General features: G+C 40.1%; 1 protein-coding gene across 1 annotated transcript; it reads left to right on the top strand.

Moving 5' to 3' along the window:
• The first annotated feature begins 1,629 nt into the window (after nucleotides 1–1,629).
• Nucleotides 1,630–19,586, top strand: LOC116740887 (beta-defensin 36-like). The gene is made up of 2 exons (XM_032606925.1): nucleotides 1,630–1,687; nucleotides 19,441–19,586. The coding sequence occupies exons 1-2, from the start codon at nucleotides 1,630–1,632 to the stop codon at nucleotides 19,584–19,586; spliced, it is 204 nt and encodes a 67-aa protein (XP_032462816.1).
• The last annotated feature ends 3,333 nt before the right edge of the window (nucleotides 19,587–22,919 follow it).

The following is a 22,919-nucleotide window of genomic DNA, read 5'->3' as shown; positions in this document are numbered from 1 at the left end:
TGGTGATGTTTTTGTAGCACAGCCTGACGGGTACTCAGACAGCCCAAGCTAGGATGAAATTACATTTTACAATTCCTTTCCCTGTATGGAATTGAGTTAAGCTTTGCCACAAACACTTTTCTTTTTCTTTTTTTTTTTTTTTGCAAGAGATTGGGGAGGTGGACACGAAGCAGCATCCTTATGCTCTGAAGGTTGTCATTGGTTAGAGGTGGTGAGGGGTGTCTGCGGGTTTCAGTCTATCCTTGCTGTTCTCTGCTGCGTGTCTACTCTCCTTCCCAACTGTCAGCCCTGTTGACCAAGCGACCAGGGCCCAGACCCTCCACTAAACACTTCTCTATGAACTTAAACAGGCAGTAGTTTTGAAGAGCAAACAACCTTTCACGGACTACTACACCAGCTCCTTCAGTGACCCCACTACCACCCAGAAAGATCTTTACTTTCCCAGCTCCTCCCACAATTGAATAGAATCTCATCCTTATAATAAATTCCTTGTTCCATAATGCTGATAGCAGTTCTGCTGCTTCCCTGATCGAGCCTTAATTATGTTTGAAAAAATGAGCCTCCTTAACGGAAGTGAACGACAGTCATGGATTTCTAGGCCTTAGGCACTGAGTCCCTTCCTAGCTACTGTCTCCTCTTCATTGTAAAGCTTTTAGAAAGAGTTGTTTACACTTCTCTCTTTCACTTACCTTTCGGTCTTCAACCTCCTCAATCTGTTTTCTGCCCTTACAGAAATGGTTTTCAATGTTATTTTGTCTTGTAAGCTCTATATATGATTTTATACCCTTGACCTCTGTATCAAATAGGGTCCAATCAGGAAACGGAAGCCACGTAGGCTATTTAATATAGGGAATTGGTTACACTGTTGTCGGAAGGCAGAAACAGCAAAAAGAGGACCCTGAGGAAACAGATATTAGTAACCACAGAATGCAGCTAGCACCCTCAGGCTGCAGGAATGGAGGGAAGAGAACGGATTTTCAAAATCTAAGAGTTCAGAGGAGGGACCCCCAAGTAGCTGGTTCTTGGACCTCCGAGGAAGGGGCACAGCCTGGCGCCCAGGAGGCCTGACCCCATGGGTAGCCCTCAGATGACAGGGGACTGTGGCTGCTCGTACTTCTGAGACGGCACAGCCAGGCTGGTCAGGGGAGCTTCATCTCTTACTACCGTTCCCCTGCCGGTTTTCGCCCCAGTTACATCATACTTCTCATATTCAACACCAACAGAAGCCTTTGTACAGACTTTCCTTTGCCTGGAACACCATTTAGGCTCATCTGCCTGGCGTTTTGGTATTTACTCCTCAAAGCGCGGTTCAGTGTCATCTTCTCGGCGAAGTTTTTCCGCACCTTCCGGACTCCGTGTGCGTGGCGCCCCCTTGTGGTCCCTTGGTTGGAGGTCGGACCTTGTTGCTTGACCTAAATGAAGAAAAGAAAGCGTGCCACTTCAGGGCGTGTGGCTGCACTCTGTGGGGCTCAGGGGGCGCGGGGGCTGTACCCACGGGCGGCTGAGGGCACGTGCGGATGACATCTGTTCCGGTTGGACCAAGGGAACGGGAGCCAGAGAGGCCAGAGCTCTCCCCCGTTAGCACTGCCATCGCATCGGACTTGCAGCTTCACTTGGCCAGTTCCAGGCATGAAGCTCCTTTTGCTGACTCTGGCCGCACTGCTGCTCTTGTCCCAGCTCACTCCAGGTAACCTGGACCTCTTCAGGGGAGGGGGGTTTGTGGAGAGTGTGGAGAGTGAGACCTGGTCAAGGAATCCCACGGGCGGGGTGGGGGGGGGGGATGAAATAGCATTTACAACCCAGAGTGCTGTGAGCTGTGATAGAGGGGATCTAGGGTCCTGGGGTGCACATGGGAGGGACCAGCCCAGGCTGAGGGCCAAGAGAGTCCTCCCGGAGGGATACTCTTGAGTCCTGAAAAGTGGTTAGAAATTAGAAGGGGAAGGAGAAGAGGTGGAAGTAGGAAGGGTGTCCTGGGCAGAAATCCTCTAATGCAAAAGTCCGGATGTGGGAGACAGCACCGTGCCTTCAGTGAGCTGGCACAGAATGGAGGGGTGGGTTAAGGGTGTGGCAAGGGGTAAGGCTGAGGAAGCACTCAAGGTCCAGGTCTTGATGAGCCTTGAATGCCAGGTGGGGGAACCATGGGAAGGCTGAAGCAGAGGAGGGCCATGGTCAGACTTGCCCATTCCACCAACTCTAGCATACCTACCTGGTCCCTCTTGCTCACCTGGCAGAAATTTCTGCCCAGCCAAGACTTTCAGCTCACCTGTCCACAGGGTCAGAAGGTGTGTATTTCCTCACCTCGGCCCTTGTATCTTGCCTTTGGCAAATGCCTGAAACACCACTCAGCTGGGGATAGACAGGAAAGCCTTAGAACCCAGGTTAGAAGCTGCTCAACCATTTTCTAACTCTGTGACCTCCAGCAAGCAGCTCAGCGGCTAAGAATTGCAATTTCCTCACTTCTCAGTCTGCTGCAACAAAGGCGTGTGTATAGTAATATCAGTTTGGGGGAACAACATTGAACACACTGAAATTTTGGTATGCAAAAACAAGTGTAACTTCTTCATTTTATATAATTCATCTAAATTTTCCCAGGAACTTCCATCCGGCTTATGGGACAGTTTAGGGGGAGGGGTGGTGGAGGGCACTTAGGGACTCTGCCTAAACTCAGCAGTTAAATAAATATTCATCAGTCCTGGTTTAAAACCATTTCAAGTTAATTCAGTCTCTTTTGAATAAATACTCAGTCTTTGAGCATTTCTCCTTCTGCTCCCCTGCTCCTTCCCAGGATAGCCCCTGGGTTCAGGAGTAGGTAACTTGATATGTCATGATTTAATTTATTGGTTCATTCAGTAAACATGATTGAATGGATTTCATGTTCTAGGCACTCTGATAGGTGCAGGAGGTAGCACAGTGAACATATCAGAACAAAACAAGGTAAGCAAAGTCTTCAGCCTCTCGGAGTTTACATTCTACTGAGAGAAACAGAAAAAAATTTTTAAATAACTGAAACATACAAAATGTCAGGTGGTGAGTATAATAAGCAGAATAGGTGAGAAAGGGGATAACAAATACCAGGGGGATGTGGATTTGCTGTTTTAAAGGGGTGCTCGTGGAATGGGTCACTGTGACCTGAGGGAGAATAAGGGGTGATCCATGTGGATTTGTGGAGAAGAACATTCAAGCTGGAGGGAACGTGAAGTGCAAAGATCCTGGGGCAGGAGCGTGAGGAGGTAGGGCTCGGCGCTGGACCTTCACTGACTTCTAGGACGATGTCCCTCATTGTGTGTGATCCCGTGACTGATGAAACCTCTTGGTCCTGTCGAGAGCCCCACTGACTCAGCCCTTCATCTCAGCCAAATCTTCCATCTGATCCCTAGGTTTAGGCTGTTCACACACAGCCCCTCCTACTGCCTTCTGCATAGGGATCTACTCCTGACAGATCTCTCAGGCTCGCAGCTCATCACTGGTTTTCCTATCTTCACTAGAGACACGAGGGAACTTGGGGACCTTCTGGGTCTCAGCCACTTCCCTCAGCCATTTCTAAATCCCCCTCCAGGTGGCACCATAATGTGCCGTGCCGATGCTGTTAGCAATTTTCCTGGGCTGCGGTCTGAGGGCAAAAAGTAAATGCCCTCTTCTCTGGCAGTTTCTCCAGACCAATCTGGGTGTTTGTAGCAAGAGATTCTCTTGCCCCTGTCCTTCTCACATTACTTATCTCTACTTCCTAGATGTTCAGGTTGACCAGCAGGCCTTAGTGAGGGAGGGGAGGAAGGCCTCTGTCTCTAGCTTGCTGGTGGGTCCATCATCATCCTGGCTGGCAGAGGCAAGGTGTGGGCTCTTGTGGAGCTCTAAGGCCTCCTCCTGCTGCTGCTGCAGGAAGTGGATTTAAGCACCCCAGTTTCCCCTAGGGAGAGTATTTCCCTCTACTTCCTATTGGGTGTGGTGATGGTAAAGGATGTTAAATGGAAGTTTCTTTGGCCGGACCCTCAAGCCTTTGCCTCCTGTGGCTTATGGTGAGGTGGTATTATCTGAATCCACCAGGCTGAACTCAAATAGCTGAGGAGCTGTTTGAAATTTGGAAATCCCTGACCTTTCTAGATAAATTTCGGTTCTTAAAAGTATTATCTTGTGGGCTTCCCTGGTGGTGCAGTGGTTGAGAGTCCACCTGCCGATGCAGGGGACACAGGTTCGTGCCCCGGTCCGGGAAGATCCCACATGCCGCGGAGCAGCTGGGCCCGTGAGCCATGGCTGCTGATCCTGCGCGTCCGGAGCCTGTGCTCCGCAACGGGAGAGGCCACAACAGTGAGAGGCCTGCGTACCGCAAAAAACAAAATTGAGATTTCATTGTTAAATGGTGGGGATTTTTTTGTAAAATGAAACACAATTACAGATACTGAAAACCACATAAAACAAATGTGCAGCTTAATGAACTGTTATAAAGCGCACACCCTTGTAACACCATCCAGGTCAATAAACAGAACATTGACAGTCACCTCAAAAACCCCTCTACCTATGCCCCATCACAACTGTCTCTCTCCCCAAATTAAGTACTATCTTGACTTTTATAGCGATCAACTATTTGCGCATCTTTATAGTTTCATTGCCAGGGCTGCATCCCTAGAAACCCTATTTTTGCCATGCCCACTTTTAAAATCTAACATTTCTTAAGATTTTTTAATTTACTGGTTATATCTTCTTCCCTTTCTTGTCTCTATAATTTATCTGTTGGGTCATTTGACCCATAGCTTCCCACAGTACAGATTTTGCTAACCGCATATTCAAAGTGAATTCAACGTGTTCCTCGGACCTCTGTATTTCCTGCAAATTGGTGACTGGATCCAGAGGTTTGATCAGGCTCAAGTTCTAGGCTTTTTGGCAAAACGTTGGGGGATGGTATTTGCCTTTTTCATCAGAAGGCAAATAATATGTTTGTTATCTCTCTTTTGGTGACAAATTAATGCTCAAAGCTGAGATGCATTAATTCTTTGCCTATTGCAAAACGGTGATATTCTATTATGTGATTTTCACTAGTTAGCTGGACTACTAATATAATCAAGACATTCCTCACCATCTACTATTTGGTTACTCAGCAGTACAGTTCATATAAGAAAGACAGAATAAATGCTTGGTGATTTTTCTTTACATATGAATCTGCAAGGTAATGATTTCTTTTCCTATCATCCACCAAATGTGACAAAATAGTTTTTAATATCATCATAAACTCATAGATTTAAATATATTTGATGACTTTTCATTCATTGCAGTCTTTTTTTCATAAGTTATTTATTTTATTTTATTTTATTTATTTTATTTTTGGCTGCTTTGGGTCTTCATTGCTAAACGCGGGCTTTTTCTAGTTGCGGCGAGCGGGGGCCACTGTGTTGTGGTTCGTGGACTTCTCGTTGCAGTGGCTTCTCTTGTTGCGAAGCACGGGCTCTAGGTACGTGGGCTTCAGTAGTTGTGGCATGCAGCCTCAGTAGTTGTGGCGCACGGGCTTATTTGTCTTCCCGGACCAGGGATCGAACCGTGTCCCCTGCATTGGCAGGCAGATTCTTAACCTCTGCACCCCCAAGGAAGTCCCCACTGCAGTCTTTATTCTTATTGAAACTCAGCCAGTGGAAGCCTAAGCCTTATTTTACATAACCCTGTTAGTCTTTGGTAGTTTCCTTGTGATAAAGTCCATCTTATAAACACCACGAGGGACACACCTGCAGTCTGACAAAATTACACATATTAACTTACTGAAGCAAAGGAAGATACACGCCAAAGGAACTGTGGAACATCTCATCAAATGAAGGAACAAATAAGGTTATTATAGGATTAAGGAGAATAGCAGAGTTTTAGATAAAATGTAAATGAAGCAGAGTTTGATAGACTTCAAGGGCCACAGGATGGTGTGTAAAGAGGTTAACATCTATTCTAGGTCCCATTTCCATGGGAAGTACAAAATTAAGAGAGATGTGGAATTTTACATCCCCAAACTCTTTCTCTGACACTCTGTCCCTGGCTCTGAAATCAAGGTTGTTCTGTATAAAAAGACTTGATTCCTCAGGGAAAAATGTAACGTTCCAGCCTTGCCGATATGATTTCAGGTACAAAGATTCTGATAAGTGATTTGAGAAAACAGGATTTCTTAGCACTTCGTCCTTTTATTAATTTACAAAAGCAGTTTCACTGGTACACAACTGGTTATCTGGTGTGACAAGATATTCTGGGCTTATCTTGTACAACTCCCGCACCAGACCTTGAATTGGCCATTTCTTCAAAAAGCCCTAATTTTTTAAGTAGGAAAATGGTATTTAAAAACTGTGATCTAGATGCTAGAGACATTAATGCTACTAAATTAGCCCTTCTTTCTATATCTTTTCAGAGCAGGTGAGAAAATCAACACATTGAATATGTGAAATACCTCATGATTTCATATTGATAATTCCTATTCAAAGTGAGGACTTCAGGATTTGTACTTAAATATTCCATATTTCTTCTGTATGTTCTTTCTTCCGCACCAGTATTCTCAGATATACTGTGTACTTCTTCGGCATTTTCAAGTCATCTTTTATTTGAAGAAGGTTTTCTTGAATTATAGTTTGTAGTATTTTTTCTGACATCTTGCTCTGATTTTCTTTCTCAAGGCCTCACCTTGTCTCTGTTGAATCTCCTCTCCCTATCCTCAGTATTTGTCACCTTCTATCGATTTTTCTCACCTTCTATCGAATTTTTTTCCTTATCATTTCTTTTTCACCAGTTTTATTGAGTTATCATTTACATAAGATTAAATGTCTACATTTTAAAAAATTTATTTATTTTATTTATTTATTTTTGGCTGCACGCGTGCTTTTCCTAGTTGCAGCGAGCGGGGGCCACTCTGTTGTGGTGTGTGGGCTTCTCATTGTGGTGGCCTCTCTTGTTGGAGCACGGGTTCTATGCACGCAGGCTTCAGTAGTTGTGGCTCGCGGGCTCTAGAGCGCAGGCTCGGTAGTTGTGGCTCACGGGCTTAGTAGCTCCGCGTCATGTGGGATCTTCCCGGACCAGGGCTTGACCCCATGTCCCCTGCATTGGCAGGCAGATTCTCAACAGCTGCACCACCAGGGAAGCCCTAAATGTCCACATTTTAAGTATACAACATGAGTTTCAACAAATGTATACATCCATGTAGCCACTACCACAGTTGTAGTATAATACACTTCCGTTACCCCAAAAAGATCCCTCATGCCCCTTTGCAGTCGCCTCCCCAGTCCCCCAGCCACCAGCTATGACTAATCTACATTGTGTCACTTTAGTTTGGCTTCTTAGAATTAAACAACAGGAAGGCTTTTGTGCCTGGATTCTTTAACTTAGCATAATGATTTTGCAATTCATCCGTGTTGTTCATGTATCGATATCTTGTTACCCTGTGTTGCTGACTAGTATTCCATTGTATGAATACATGCCACAATTTGTTTATCAATTACCTAGCTGTTAGATATTTGAGAAGTTTCCAGTTTTTAGCTATTATAAATAGAGCTACTATGAATGGTCCAGTGAAGTTTTCATTTCTCTAGAGTAAATACCTAAGGGGGGAGTTGCTGGGTTATATGATAAGGCTATGATAAAATTTATAAAAAACTGCAAACTGTTTTCCAAAGTGGCTATACTATTTTGCATTTCCATTCGCAATAAGAGATGTACAGTTGCTTCACATCATTGTCAACACATGGTATTGTCTGTCTTTTAATTTTAGCCATTCTAGTGGGTATGTCGTTTTAACTGTTGTTTTACTGATGGCTAAAATACTTAATGACTAATCATATTAAACACACTTTGATGTGCTTATTTGCCATGTATATGTCTTCTTTGGTGTAGTGCCCATGTTTAATCAGGTTTTTTGTTGAGTTGTGTGTCCTACATATTCTAGATAAAAATTTTTTAAAAGATGTATGCTTTGTAAATATTTTCTTCCAGACTGTAAATTACCTTTTGATTTACTTAACAGTGTCTTTTGAAAGGTAAGAACTTTTAGTTTTGAAGAAGTCCAATGTGTTCATTTTTTCTTTTGTGGCTCATGTTTTTGTATCTTATCTAAAAAAAATCTTGCTTGACACAAGGTCAGAAACATTTTCTCCTATGGTTTCTTCCAGGTGTTCTATTGTTTTAGCTCTTACATTTTAGGTCCATGATTCATTTTGTGTACAGTGTGGGGTAAGGGTTGAGTTTCACTCATTTACATATGGATGTGCGGCATCATTTAATGAAAAGAATTTCCTTTTCCCCCTTTGAATTACCTTGGCACCTTTGTTTTTTTGTTTGTTTGTTTGTTTGTTTTTTTGCGGTACGCGGGCCTCTCACTGTTGTGGCCTCTCCTGTTGTGGAGCACAGGCTCCAGATGCACAGGCTCAGCGTCCATGGCTCATGGGCCCAGCCACTCCGCATCATGTGGGATCTTCCCGGACCGGGGCACGAACCCGTGTCCCCTGCATCGGCAGGCGGACTCTCAACCCCTGCGCCACCAGGAAAGCCCACCTTGGCACCTTTGTATTGAAAATCAGTTGACCATATAGGTTGGGATTTGTTTATGGACTCTCTCTGCCATTCCACTGACCTACATGTCTATTCTTATGCCAATACCACATTGTTTTGGTTACTATGACTTTGCAGTAAACCTTAAAATCAGGTACTATGAGTCTTCCAACTTCATTCTTTTTCAGATTGTTTTATCTGTTTTAGGTCAATTGCATTTTCATATAAATTTTAGAATCAGCTTTTCAATTCTACAAAATAGCCTGCTGGAAATATTCTTGGGACTGCATTGATCAATTTAAGGAGAATTGAGATCTTATCAAAATTAAGTCTTTGAATCCATGAACATGGTATCTCTCTCCATTTCTTTATGTCTTCCTTTCTTTCTCTGAAATGTTTTGTGGTTTTTATATTTTGCATATTGTAGTAGGCTGAATAATGACTCCTCAGAGATGTCCAAGTCCTAATCCCCAAAACCCATGAATATGTTACCTTACATGGTAAAAGAGATTTTGCATGTGTCTTGAGATGGGGAGATTATCTTGGGTTTTCTGGGTGGACTCAATGTAATCACAAGGGACCTAATAAGAGGGCAGCAGGAGATCAGATTGTGGAGGAGAAGATAAGAAAATGGTTGTAGTAATGTAAGGAAGTGGTTATAAGCAAAGAATTACAGGTAGTTGTTAGAAAGTGAAAAGGGGAAGAAAATAGCTTCTGCCCTAAGAGTCTCCAGAAGGAACCAGCCCTGCTGGCACCTTGACTTTAGCCCAGTGAAACAATAAATTTGTGTTGTTTTAAGGCACTAAGTTTGTGGTAATTTTGCTACAGCAGCAAATACGATATGAAACTAATACACATATATTTTGTTAAATTCATCACTGTTATGTATTTTTAAGCTGTTGTAAATGATATTTTTAAAGGTTCAGTTGTTTGTTGCTAGTGTATTGAAATACAGTCTTCTTTATTGAAGTAGAGTTGATTTACAATGTTGTGCCAATCTCTGCTCTACAGGAAAGTGACTCAGTTATACACATACAGACATTCTCTTTTTTTATATTCCTTCCCATTATTGTTTATCACAGGATATTGAATATAGTTCCCAGTGCTATACAGTAGGACCTTGTTGTTTATCCATACTGTATATAATAGTTTGCATCTACTAATCCCACACTCCTAGTCCATCCCTCCCCCACCACCCCCTCCCTTGACAACCACAAGTCTGTTCTCTATGTCTGTGAGTCTGTTTCTGTTTTGTAGATTGGTTCATTTGTGCCATATTTTAGATTCCACATATAAGTGATATTATATGGTATTTGTCGTTCTCTTTCTGACTTACTTCACTTAGTATGATCATGGATACAATCTCTAGCTGTATCCATGTTGATGCAAATGGCGTTAGTTCATTCTTTTTTATGGCTGAGTAGTATTCCACTGTATATATGTAGCACATTTTCTTTATCCACTCATCTGTTGATGGACATTTAGGTTGTTTCCATGTTTTGGCTATTGTGAATAGTGCTGCTATGAACACAGGGGTGCATGTATCTTTTTGAATTATAGTTTTGTCTGGGTATATGCCCAATAAAAAAAAATGGGCATAAGACCTTAACAGACAATTCTCCAAAGAAGACATACAGATGGCCAGTAGGGACATGAAAAGATGCTCAACATCACTAATTATTAGAGAAATGCAAATCAAAACTCTAAAGAGGTACCACCTCAAACTGGTCAGAATTACCATCATTAAAATGTCTAGAAATAATAAATGCTAGAGAGGGTGTGGAGAAAAGAGAACACTCCTACACTGTTGGTGGGAATGTAAATTGATACAGCCACTATGGAGAACAGTATGGACATTCCTTAAAAAACTAAAAAAAAACTACCATACAACCCAGCAATCCCACTACTTGGCATATACCCTGAGAAAACCATAATTCAAAAAGAGTCATGAAAAAAAAAAAAAAAAGAGTCATGTACCAAAGTGTTCATTGCAGCTCTATTTACAATAACCAGAACATGGAATCAACCTAAGTGTCCATCGACAGATGAATGGATAAGGAAGATGTGGCACATATATGCAATGGAATATTACTCAGCCATAAAAAGAAACAAAATTGAGATATTTGTAGTGAGGTGGATGGACTTAGAGTCTGTCATACAGAGTGAAGTAAGTCAGAAAGAGAAAAACCAATACTGTATGCTAACACATATATATGGAATTTAAGGGAAAAAAATGTCATGAAGAACCTAGGGGTAAGACAGGAATAAAGACACAGACCTACTAGAGAATGGACTTGAGGATATGGGGAGGGGGAAGAGTAAGCTGTGACAAAGTGAGAGAGTGGCATGGACATATATGCACTACCAAACGTAAAATAGATAGCTAGTGGGAAGCAGTCACACAGCACAGGGAGATAAGCTTGGTGGTTTGTGACCACCTAGAGGGGTGGGATAAGGAGGGTGGGAGGGAGGGAGACGCAAGAGGGAAGAGATATGGGAACATATGTATATGTATAACTGATTCACTTTGTTATAAAGCAGAAACTAACACACCATTGTAAAGCAATTATACTCCAATAAAGATGTAAAAAAAAAAAAACTACAATGAGGTATCACTTGCTCTTATTTTTCTCACTTCTTAAGATATAAGTATTGATCATTGATTTAAGACCATTCTATCTAAAATACACTTTTTAAGTATAAATCTCCCTCTAATTACTACTTTATCTTGGTTCCACAAATATTTTTATGTATTGTACTTTTAATTTTAGTCAATTCAAACTTCTCGAATTTCTCTTCTGATTTCTCTTTTACCCATTAGTTATTTACCAGTACATTGTTCAATTTTCTAGTATTTAAGGATTTTCCAGGTGCATATCTATTATTGGTTTTTAGTTTAACTCTATTGTGGACAGACATCACCTTTGTAAGACTTCAGTCCTTCCATTTTTATTGAGACCCTGTATTACCCAGAATACATGGTATATCTTGGTACATCTTGAGATATACCACCAATGATATATCTTGGTATATCTCGAGATATACCACCAATGGTATATCTTGGTGAATATTCTGTGAGCACTTGGAGTGTTCTGTAAATATTAAGTCAAGTTAGTTGATAAACTCATTAGTTCAAGTATTCTATATCTTCTATTAACTTGTTCTATCAATTGTTGAGAAAGGAATGTTGAAATCTGAAATTATAATTGTGAATTTGTCTATTTCTCCTTTCAGCTCTTTCAGCTTTTTGTTTCATGTATTTTCAAGCTCTGCTTTTTGGTGTATTTGATTTAGGATTAATATGTCTTTTTGATAAATTGAGACTGTCATCATGAAATGACCTGTTTATACTTAGTAATTTAGCTGGTTCTGAAATCTACTTTTTAAATATTAGCATAGCTAATATGTTAATAATACTCCAGCTTTCCTTTGATTAGTGATTTCATGGTATTTTTTTTATCCTTCTACTTTTAATATAGCTATGTCTCTACATTTAGAATGAATTTCTTATAGACAGCATGTGATTAGGTCTTGCTTTTTCATCCAATCTGACAATTTCTGCCTTTTAATTGAGATGTGCAGATCATTTATGCTTAATATAATTATCAATATGGTTGCATTTAACCTACCGTCTATTTGTTTTCTATCTGCCTATCCTTTCTTTGTTCACTTTATCTTCTTTGCTTCCCCTCTTTCAGATTACTTGACTTTTTTTATGATTCCAATCTGTATCCAGGATTGCCTTAACAGTTATACCTCTTTTTTTTTAATGGTTGCTCTAAGTTTTATATCTTCATGTTTGGATGGTTGCCGAATTGGTGTTTTTGTAGGAGGAGAGTAGTAATGTTGCTGACATTACTCCCCAAATCTTCTTAGTTTTTAAAAATCTGAAAAAGTCTATTTCTCCATTTGGGGGGGATTTTTGCTGTGTAAAGAATTCTGGATTGTCTTTTTTCCTTTTGTTGTTTTAAAGATATCTTTCTACTGTCTTCTTGTGTATGGTTTCTGATAAGAAGTCTTCTATTATTGTTACCGTTTTTCCCACGTACTTAATGTGTCTTTTCCTCTAGCTGGTTTTAAGATTTTTAACATGATTTTCAAAAATTTGATTACATTATGGCTTTGCATAGCTTTTTTTTTTTTTTTTTTTTTTTATGCGGTACGCGGGCCTCCCACTGCTGTGGCCTCTCCCGTCGCGGAGCACAGGCTCCGGACCCGCAGGCTCAGCGGCCATGACTCACGGGCCCAGCCGCTCCACGGCATGTGGGATCTTCCCGGACCAGGGCACGAACCCGTGTCCCCTGCATCGGCAGGCGGACTCCCAACCACTGTGCCACCAGGGAAGCCCACATAGCTTTCTTTAGATTTTATTCTGCTTGGGGTTCACTGAGGTTCTGGAGTCTATGGGTTTATAATTTTCATCAAACTTGAAACTTTTCAACCAGTATTTCTTTAAAAACTGTTTCTGCCTCAGAATGGGAGAAAATATTTGCAAACGAATCAACAGACAAAGGATTAATCTCCAAAATATATAAACAGCTCATGCAGCTCACTATTAAAAAAACAAACAACCCAATCCAAAAATGGGCAGAAAACCTAAATAGACATTTCTCCAAAGAAGACACACAGATGGCCAAGAAGCACATGAAAAGCTGCTCAACATCACTAATTAGTAGAGAAATGCAAATCAAAACTACCATGAGGTACCACCTCACACCAGTTAGAATGGGCGTCATCAGAAAATCTACAAACAACAAATGCTAGAGAGGGTGTGGAGAAAAGGGAACCCTCTTGCACTGTTGGTGGGAATGTAAATTGATACAGCCACTATGGAGAACAGTATGGAGGTTCCTTAAAAAACTAAAAATAGAATTACCATATGACCCAGCAATCCCACTACTGGGCATATACCCAGAGAAAACCATAATTCAAAAAGACACATGCAGGGCTTCCCTGGTGGTGCAGTGGTTGGGAGTCCGCCTGCCAATGCAAGGGACACGGATTTGTGCCCCGGTCTGGGAAGATCCCACATGCCACAGAGCGGCTGGGCCTATGAGCCATGGCCACTGAGACTGCGCTTCCAGAGCCTGTGCTCCGCAATGGAAGAGGCCACAACAGTGAGAGGCCTATGTACCACACACACAAAAAAAAAACCCAAAAAGACACATGCACCTCAATGCTCATTGCAGCACTATTTACAGTAGCCAGGACATGGAAGCAACCTAAATGCCATCGACAGACAAATGGATAAAGAAGATGTGGTACATATATACAATGGAATATTACTCAGCCATAAAAAGGAATGAAATTGGGTCGTTTGTAGAGACGTGGATGGATCTAGAGACTGTCATACAGAGTGAAGTAAGTCAGAAAGAGAAAAACAAATATTGTATATTAACTCACATATGTGGAACCTAGAAAAATGGTACAGATGAACCGGTTTGCAGGGCAGAAATTGAGACACAGATACAGAGAACAGACGTATGGACACCAAGCAGGGAAAGCGGCGGAGGGCTGGGGGTGGTGGTGTGATGAATTGGGCAATTGGGATTGACATGTATACACTGATGTGTATAAAATTGATGACTAATAAGAACCTGCTGTATAAAAAGATAAATAAAATAAAATTCAAAAATTTAGAAAAAAAAAGAAAAGTTTCTGTCCCTCCCCTTTCCTCTCCTTTTGGTAATCTGATTGTATGTAAATTATACTGCTTATTATTGTCCCATGGGTCACTGATGTCCTGTTTTGGGTTTTTTTCCTCAATATTTTTTCTTTCTACTTCCTTTTGGATAGTTTCTGTTGCTATGTCTTCAAGTTCATTTATCTTTACTTCTGCAGTGTCTACTCTATTGTTAACATCACTAAGTATGTTTTTCATTTAATATTTAATGTTTCATTTCAAGTTTTTTAAATCATTTAGGGGTTTATTTCAGTTTTGTTTGTCTGATTTTTACTACTTATAGGTATCATTTGAACAAATTTACCATTGGATAAACTAGAAAATTTTTCTTCTTTTTTTCCAATATTTTTTATTGAAGTATAGTTGATTTGCAATGCTTCAGGTGTACAGCAAAGTGATTCAGTTTTATATATATAACTATATATGTAACTTTTCAGATTATTTCCATTATAGGTTATTACAAGATATTGAATGTAATTCCCTGTGCTATACAGTAGGTTCTTGTTGTTTATCTAGTTTACATACAGTAGTATATATCTGCCAAATATTTTCATGTGAATTTTTTACATCTTTATTTCTCTCCTCATAAGGTTCATGTTTTCCTCAATCTTCTTGAGCTTATGGAGTATATTTATAATAGTCGTTTCATCATTCTTGTCTGCTAGTTCCATAATCTTTGTCATTTCTGGGTCTGTTGATTGATTTTATCCTGGTTGTCGTTCATACTTTCCTGCTTTTTTTTTTTTTAATGCCTGGAAAATTATTTGGATTCTTTGCACTGTGGATTTTATACTTTTGGTTACTGGAATTTTTTTTTTCCTTTAAAGAGTATTGGTTTTTGTTCTGGTATGCAGTAAGTTAGTTGGAATCAGATGAATCCTTTCAAGATTGACATTTAATCTTTTTAGGATGGGTATGGGACATCCCTTAATCTAGGGCTAATTTAGCCCCACCATGCTGCAGATTTTACAAGGTCTTTCCACTCAGGCAGGTGGGGACACAAGATATTCCCAGCCCTGTGTGATCGCTGGGAATTGTTTTGCCTACTTGTTTTTGGTGGTTCTTTCCTAGGCCTTTGGTAGTTTCCTCTTACACTTGCACAGATAATACCTAAAGACTAGAGGAGTGCTCTGCAGAGCTCTGTAGTATGCCCCCTTTGTGTGTGTGTCTCTCTCTGTCTGTGTATAGCCCCCTCTTCTTTGATTCTGTGACCCACAGATTCTAGCTGACTTGACCTCCTTGACCTCCTTGAACCTCAATTTCTATATCCTCCATTCAGTAAGATCACCAGGCCTTGTTTGAATTCCTCTTCCTGCACTACAGCCCAGAAACTGCTTCTAGTCCGTAAACTGGTGCAACCAGAGGGCTCATCTTGTTTGTTTCCCTTCTCTCCGGGATCGTGTTTGAAAATCATTGTTTCCTATACATTTTGTCCAATTATCTTGTTGTTTAAAGCAGGAAAATCAATATGGCTCCTGTCACTCCATCTCAGCCTGAAGAAGAAATCCCATTTCTTTTTTAAAATTTTTACATTTTTTCTCTTTTTTCTCTTCTATTTCTCTTAAAATATTATCCGTTGAGATTATTTGCTTTTGTATCCCTTTCAAGTTAGACTTTTTTCTGAAAAGAATTTTCTTGAATTCCTAATTATATCTGTCACTGCACTTCTGAAATCTTTAATGCTAGTGGATTTTATAATATCTTATTTACTACATACAGCTCTCTAAAATAGGTGCTATTATGTCTTTAGTTTTCAAAAGAGAAAAATGAAGCTCTGTGAAGGGAAGTAACTTGCTCAATATCTCCCAGTTTACATGTGGTGGAGCCAGCTTTCAAATCCAGACTTTGGGGGTTTCAATAGGTGGGACAGTTCCTGGAGCAATCCCCACTATCAAATTAAAAGCTCCATACCAATATTGTCTTAGAATAGCTTTTAAGTTTTAAAGAAACTTAAAGACTGTGATGGGTCAAATTTTTTACCAAGCTTCATTTCAGGCAGTTGAGAAATACCCCCATAGCCATCTTAGTGTCTCCATAATCCATCTGACTGAAGTAAAACCCCAGATTTCTCTCCGTTTATTTTTTCAGGATCTGGTGCTTGTGATGACAGTTTGCTCAAGGTTCCAGAGAAGTTGTAAAAGATAATTTTTTTAAGTAAACTAATGATTCTCATACAGATATAAAAATGAACCACATGTTAAAGATTTTATTTAACTCATAATGAGAGAACAAGGCAGATTTTGTAACTGGTTTAAAGCATAAAGGTACACACACACTACTATATATAATAGATAACCAACAAGTACCTACTGTATAGCACAGGGAACTCTAGTCAGTATTCTATGATAACCTATATGAGAAAAGAATCTGAAAAAGAATGAATATATGTATAGGTATAACTGAATCACTTTACTGTACACCTGAAACTAACACAACATTATAACTCAACTATACTCTAATAAAATATTTTTTAGAAAAATTTAAAAAAGCATAAAGGTATTAGTGGAGTAAGGGATTCTCGAAATGAATTTACAAGACAGAAACTGATTCTTTTTTCCCCCATGGGGCAGGGGAAGGGAGGGAGTCAATTGAACCCCTCTGGAACAGAATTTACTTGAATATGTAGGAAATAATTATTTTTGCATTACAATCATCAATCAAGAGCTCATAGAGATGTAAAACTCCCACATAATCAGAATCAGATAACTCTCAGGTCTGTAATCTGTCTAGACCAGGGACTTCTGACACGATTGGCAATGATTGACATTTTGGCACTGTTGGCATTTGGGGCTAGACAGTTCTTTATTGTGGCTGTCCTGTGCATTGCAAGATATTTAGCAGAACCTTCGGCCTCATTAATCGTCAGTAGCACCCCACACCAGTTGTGACAACTAAAAACGTCTCCAAACATTTCATTGACAAACATCCCCTGGTGAGCAAAATTTCCCTATTTGAGCCAAGTTTTCCTCTAAAGCACGAATTTTCCCTAGTCTCCCCCATACTGGTCAAAAAAATAATCTCAAAGAAAACTTATTCCTAATCACAAAATAAACTTGATCTAAACCTACAACAGAAAGAAGGAAATAGTAAACAAAAAAATGAATGAAATAAAGAATAGTCACGGCACCAAACTGCCTAAAGAAAGTAGTTTCACTGACACAGATAGAGGTTACAGACTTTATTCAGCTGATGGACATCAGGGAGCAGCTGAAGACCCAAATCAGGGCAGCTTAGAGTTTTGATAGAATAAAGAGAAGAGAGGGGTGCATGTTCTTATTTGGGTCAAGTAGCAGATTTCATCTTTAACTGCTGCAAAACTTGTGTTTGGAATAATGAGAAACTCTTCCAGATTTTTGTGCCTCTTGCTTGAGGCCATTGGTGCAATCCCATCCCCAAAACTGTCAGAGCAGTTCTTTTGAGAGCTGTTTTTGCAAGTCTTGAGTTTGTCAGTTAGTCAAGATTCTGGGGCAGGAAAGGTATCAAAAACAATATGGGGGCTTCCCTGGTGGCGCAGTGGTTGAGAGTCCGCCTGCCGATGCAGGGGACACGGGTTCGTGCCCCGGTCCGGGAAGATCCCACATGCCGCGGAGCGGCTGGGCCCGTGAGCCATGGCCGCTGAGGCTGCGCGTCCGGAGCCTGTGCTCCGTAACAGGAGAGGCCACAACAGTGAGAGGCCCGCTTACCGCAAAAAAAAAAAGAAAAAAAAATATGGATGGTTGTTGCCAGGGGCTAGGAGGAGGGGAGAATGGGGAGTTATTGTTTAATGGGAATAGAATTTCAGTTTTACAAGATGAAAAGCATTATGGGAATGGATGGTGGTGATGGTTACACAACAATATGAACATATTTAATACCACGGAGCTGTGCACTTTAAGATAGTTAACATAAATTTTATGTCATGTGTATTTCACCACCATTTGAAAAAATGTAAGCACAGCCACCTTCTTGATGATAGGCCTTGGCAAAGACAAAACAAAACAAAAATAAGGATATGAAGAAATTAATGGAATTTTAGCCATATATATATATATGTATAGTGTGTGTGTATATATATATACATACACGATGAAATACTACTAAGCCATAAAAAAGAATGAAATAATTCCATCTGCAGCAACATGGATGGACCTGGAGATGATCATACTAAGTGAAGCCATATAGGGAAAGACAAATATCATATAATATCACTTATACGTGGAATCTAAAATATGATACAAATGAACTTATTTACAAAACAGAAACAGACTCACAGACTTCCAAAACAAACTTATGGTTACCAAAGGGGAAAGGGGAGTGGGGAGAGAGATAAATTAGGAGGTTGGGAATAACATATATGCTCTACTATATATAAAATAGATAACCAACAAGGACCTACAGTATAGCACAGGGAACTATACTCAATATATATATATATATATTTTTTTTTTTTTTTTTTTTTTTTTGCGGTACGCGGGCCTCTCACTGTTGTGGCCTCTCCCGTTGTGGAGCACAGGCTCCGGCAGCGCAGGCTCCAGACGCGCAGGCTCAGCGGCCATGGCTCACGGGCCCAGCCGCTCCGCAGCACATGGGATCTTCCCGGACCGGGGCAGGAACCCGCGTCCCCTGCATCGGCAGGCGGACTCTCAACCACTGCACCACCAGGGAAGCCCTATACTCAATATTTTGTAATAACCTATAAGAGAAAAGAATCTGAAAAGAATATCTAGCACTGTGCTGTACACCTGAAACTAACACAATATTGTAAATCAAATCTACTTCAATTTTTTTAATTTAAAAAAACAGTACAGATGAATGCTGAAAATATTATGCTAAGTAAAAAGAAGCCAGGCCCAAAATGCTGCACATTATATGATTCCATTGGCATAAAATATCTAGATTAGGCAAGTCTATAGCGAGGAGGGCATATTGGTGGTTGCTCAGGGATGAGGAGAGGAGAAATGAAAATGCTTAATGTTTCTGTTTGAGATGATTAAAAAGTTCTGGAACTAGACGGTGATGATGGTTGCACAACATTGTGAGTGTAATTAATGCCTCTGGACTGTACGCTTTAAAATACTTAAACTGATAAACTGTATATTATTTGTATTTTACCACAACTTTTCGAAAGGGAGAAGAAGGGAACAAAAGAGAGGACCAGGGCCAGAGTCAAAGGAAACTGAGCACCCTCTATCACGTCTGTTTTAATCCTTTTACAGACATTTCAAATCCAGAATCTACCTCTTCTTAGGACCGACACGGTCTCTGTTCTTCTTTCTTTTCAGGTAGCACCCGAAAATGCTGGAATCTTCGTGGCAAATGCCGCCAGAAATGTTTCAGGAAGGAAAGGGTCTATGTTTACTGCACAAATAATAAGATGTGCTGTGTGAAGCCCAAGTACCAGCCAAAACACCTTCCATGGAAAGTTTAAGTTCCTTGAAACCTAAAGTCATCAAAAGGCAGGTGAAGCTACGCTGAGTCTGACCACAGTGGATCCTCAATCTCTGTCAATAAACACTTCTGGCTGACCCCTATGTTTGCCTGTTAGTCTATCCAGCGGTTCTCAGGAAGTCCTCTTATAGATGGTCCATTAAGTCAAAACTATTTTCATTATAATAATAAGACATTATTTGCCATTTTATCTCACTTTCTCACAAGTGTGAAATTTTCTGGAATCTACATGACACACAATAATATCATCATTCTGGCAGCTAATGAAAGGTGTGCTTATGGATCCTCACGTTTTTAGAATTTTTTAAGATAGAACCTTAAGGTATAAATGTGTTCATTTTCAGAGATTAACTCAGGTTGTTCTCAGTAATTCTATGGTACTCTTATCAGCTATCTTTAGCTATATTATTAATCTCTGGAACCTCGTTATCATCCAATAAATCACTGCTCTGAAATCCCAAAATTTTCCTTTTACCTATGTGGAAACAACAAAAACTAAAAACATTTTGTTGTCTGCGGGATCTGGGAGTCCCAGGGCTGGGGTCCTAGGGTTAGTGCCCACCCACTGGTGAGTGGAGCAGGATCCCAGGGTCTCTGGCTGCAGGGCTCTTGGGGTCCTACGGTTAGTGCTAGTGCACTGGTGTGCAGGGTTGGGTCCATGGACAGAGCCATGTCCCAAGGCAGCTGTGGGCTCAGGGAGCCTTAGGGCACTTAGACCTGCTGGGGTGGGGCTGTGTCCCTGCCCAGCTAGTTGCGTGACCTGAGGTGTCCCAGTACTAGTACCAAAAGGCTAGTGGGTGGAGCCAGGTCTCCAAGAACTAATGAGCTAGAAGGAGGATTCCAAAATGACACTCGCCAGCACGTGTCCACATGCTAGGATTAACTCACAAAAATGGCTGCCACCAGTGTCTGTGTCCCAGGGTGAGCTCCAGGAGGCTCTCTCAGATCAGCAGGTGGGTCTGACCCAGGCTCCTTTCAAATTACTGCTTCTGCCACAGGTCCCAGAGTGTGTGAGATTTTGTGTGTACACTTTAAGACTGGAGTCTCTATTTCCCACAGTGCTCTGGCTGTCCCCAAAGTAAATCCCACTGGCCTTCAAAGCCAAACTTTCTGGGGGCTCATGTTCCTGATGAAGGACTGCTGGGCTGGGGAACCTGATGTGAGACTCAGATCCCTTGCTCCTTGGGGAGAACCTTGCAGTGGTAATTACCCTCCTATTGGTGGATCGCCCACCCCAGGGGCTATGGGTCTTGACTCTACCATGACTCCACCCCTCCTACCCATCTCATTGTGTTTCCTTCTTTATATCTTTAGTTGTAGAAGCAACAGACAACCTTTAAATAACCATTATAAATATTTCAAGGAAATTAGAGGAGAAGATTGACTGAAAGGAAAATTTAAACCAATACATAGAAAAATAGTGTATCAGTTTTCTATCAGTGCATTACAAAGCACTCTAAAACTCAGTGGATTAAAATAACAACTATTCATTATTTCTCAGAATTATGTGTGTTAATTAAGTGGTTCTGATATTCTCATCTGGGGTCACTGATGTAACTACATCTCTCCATATGGCCTCCCCATTTCAAGGAAGTTAACCTTGGCTTCTAATATGATGGCTAGGTCTAAGAGGGTAAGCCCCAATATGCATCATTTATCAAACTTCTATTATTATGTCTTCTTAAGTCCTATTGGCCAAAGTAAATCATGTGACCCAGGGTCAATATGGAAAAAAAACTGCACAGGGACATGAATACTGCAGGCATGAATCACTGGGGGTCATTGGTGTATCAGTCTACCACAAATGGAATCTCTAAGAATAAACCGGGCATTCTAAACTGAAACATACCAAATCTAAAATTAAGGATTTATTGGTTACGCTTGACAGCAGACTGAACATAGTAGAAGAAAGAATCAGTAACTCAAAGACAGATCAATAGGAAATACAGTCAAAGCACAGAGAGAAGAAAGAAATACAGACTAGAACAGAGCATGAGAGACTTATGGGACAATATCAAATGGTCTAACATATATATAGTTGGAGTCTCAGAACAAAAAGAAAGAGAGAATGGGGAAGAAATATTTTTTAAAGATAATGGCTGAAAATTTTCCAAAATTGTCGAAAGACATTAACCCACAGACTCAAGAAACTTAGGGAACTCCAAGCAGGATAGACACAAAGAAAATCAAAATAGCATAGCATAATCAAACTGTTAACAACCAAAAGAAAAAGTACTTCCTGATAACTGTGAATGTTTCAAACAAAACATGTTCAGGAATTTAATGGAGAAAATTAGAAGCCCTTATTGAAAGGCACTATAAAAAACCTAAATTAATAGAGACATAATATTTCACAACTTAGATAACTCAGTATCTTAAAGGTGTCAATTCTACACTAATTGTTTCCTAAATTCATTGAAATTCCAGTAAAAAAGCTAACAAAATTTTTTCCAGAATCTGTTCAAAATTGTGCACATATAAACAAATATTTTATTAGGGACATAGACGTAGATGACAAAAATATCAATAAAGCACAAATATAGGTTACTCTAAGAATATAGGAATTGCAAAAGGTAATGCTAATATTCTATTTTTTTATCTGGATGGTAGTTATAGAGATGTTTGTTGTCTTATTGCTTTTTATACTTTTATATATTTTTAAAATATTATTTTGCTTTCTCAATATATAATAAAATCAAGCTTTTTTAAAAGGAGCTAAAAGTTATGAACAGAAAAAAAGCAAAAACTAAATCAGCTAAAAATCCTAGAAAGTAAAATATTTGAAAATTACATATCATATAAAATATTTTTTCAGAATATGTAAAGAACTCTCAAAACTCAATAAAAAGAAACAAAACAACCTGATAACAAAATGAGCAAAAGATTTGAACTGACACTTCACTAAAAAAGTTACACATGTAACAAATAGGCACAAGAAAATGGATAGATATTAGAGAAATGCACATTAAAATCACAATAAAATACTGCTACACACATATCAGAGTGTCTAAAACGACTGACCATAATGATTGCTGATGAGGAACAAGGGTTGGCAGCTGAAGCTATTGTACACTGCTGGTGGGAATGTAAAATGGTAATACAACCCCTTTGGAAACAATTGGGCAGTTTCTTAAAAAGTTTAATACACCACAGGATCCAACCACTCCACACCTAGGTATTTACCTAGAAGAAGTGAAAACATGTCTACACGAGGACTTATAAGTAAATGTGCACAGCAGCTTTATTTGTGGTAGCCAAAAACTGGAAAAAATCCAAACGTCCATTGACAAGTGAATGGATAAACAAATTGTGG

The sequence above is a fragment of the Phocoena sinus genome, chromosome 15 (assembly GCF_008692025.1).
Source record: "Phocoena sinus isolate mPhoSin1 chromosome 15, mPhoSin1.pri, whole genome shotgun sequence".
Classification (NCBI taxonomy): domain Eukaryota; kingdom Metazoa; phylum Chordata; class Mammalia; order Artiodactyla; family Phocoenidae; genus Phocoena; species Phocoena sinus.
Note: the sequence above shows the minus strand (reverse complement) of the source record. Positions and strands in the feature narration are given on the sequence as shown.

Excerpts from the sequence above, each read along its gene's own strand:
- LOC116740887 (XM_032606925.1), top strand. The coding sequence starts at position 1,630 with ATGAAGCTCCTTTTGCTGACTCTGGCCGCACTGCTGCTCTTGTCCCAG. Across the intron at positions 1,688-19,440 it reads CTTGTCCCAGCTCACTCCAG|GTAGCACCCGAAAATGCTGG; the intron begins GTAACCTGGACC and ends CTTTCTTTTCAG.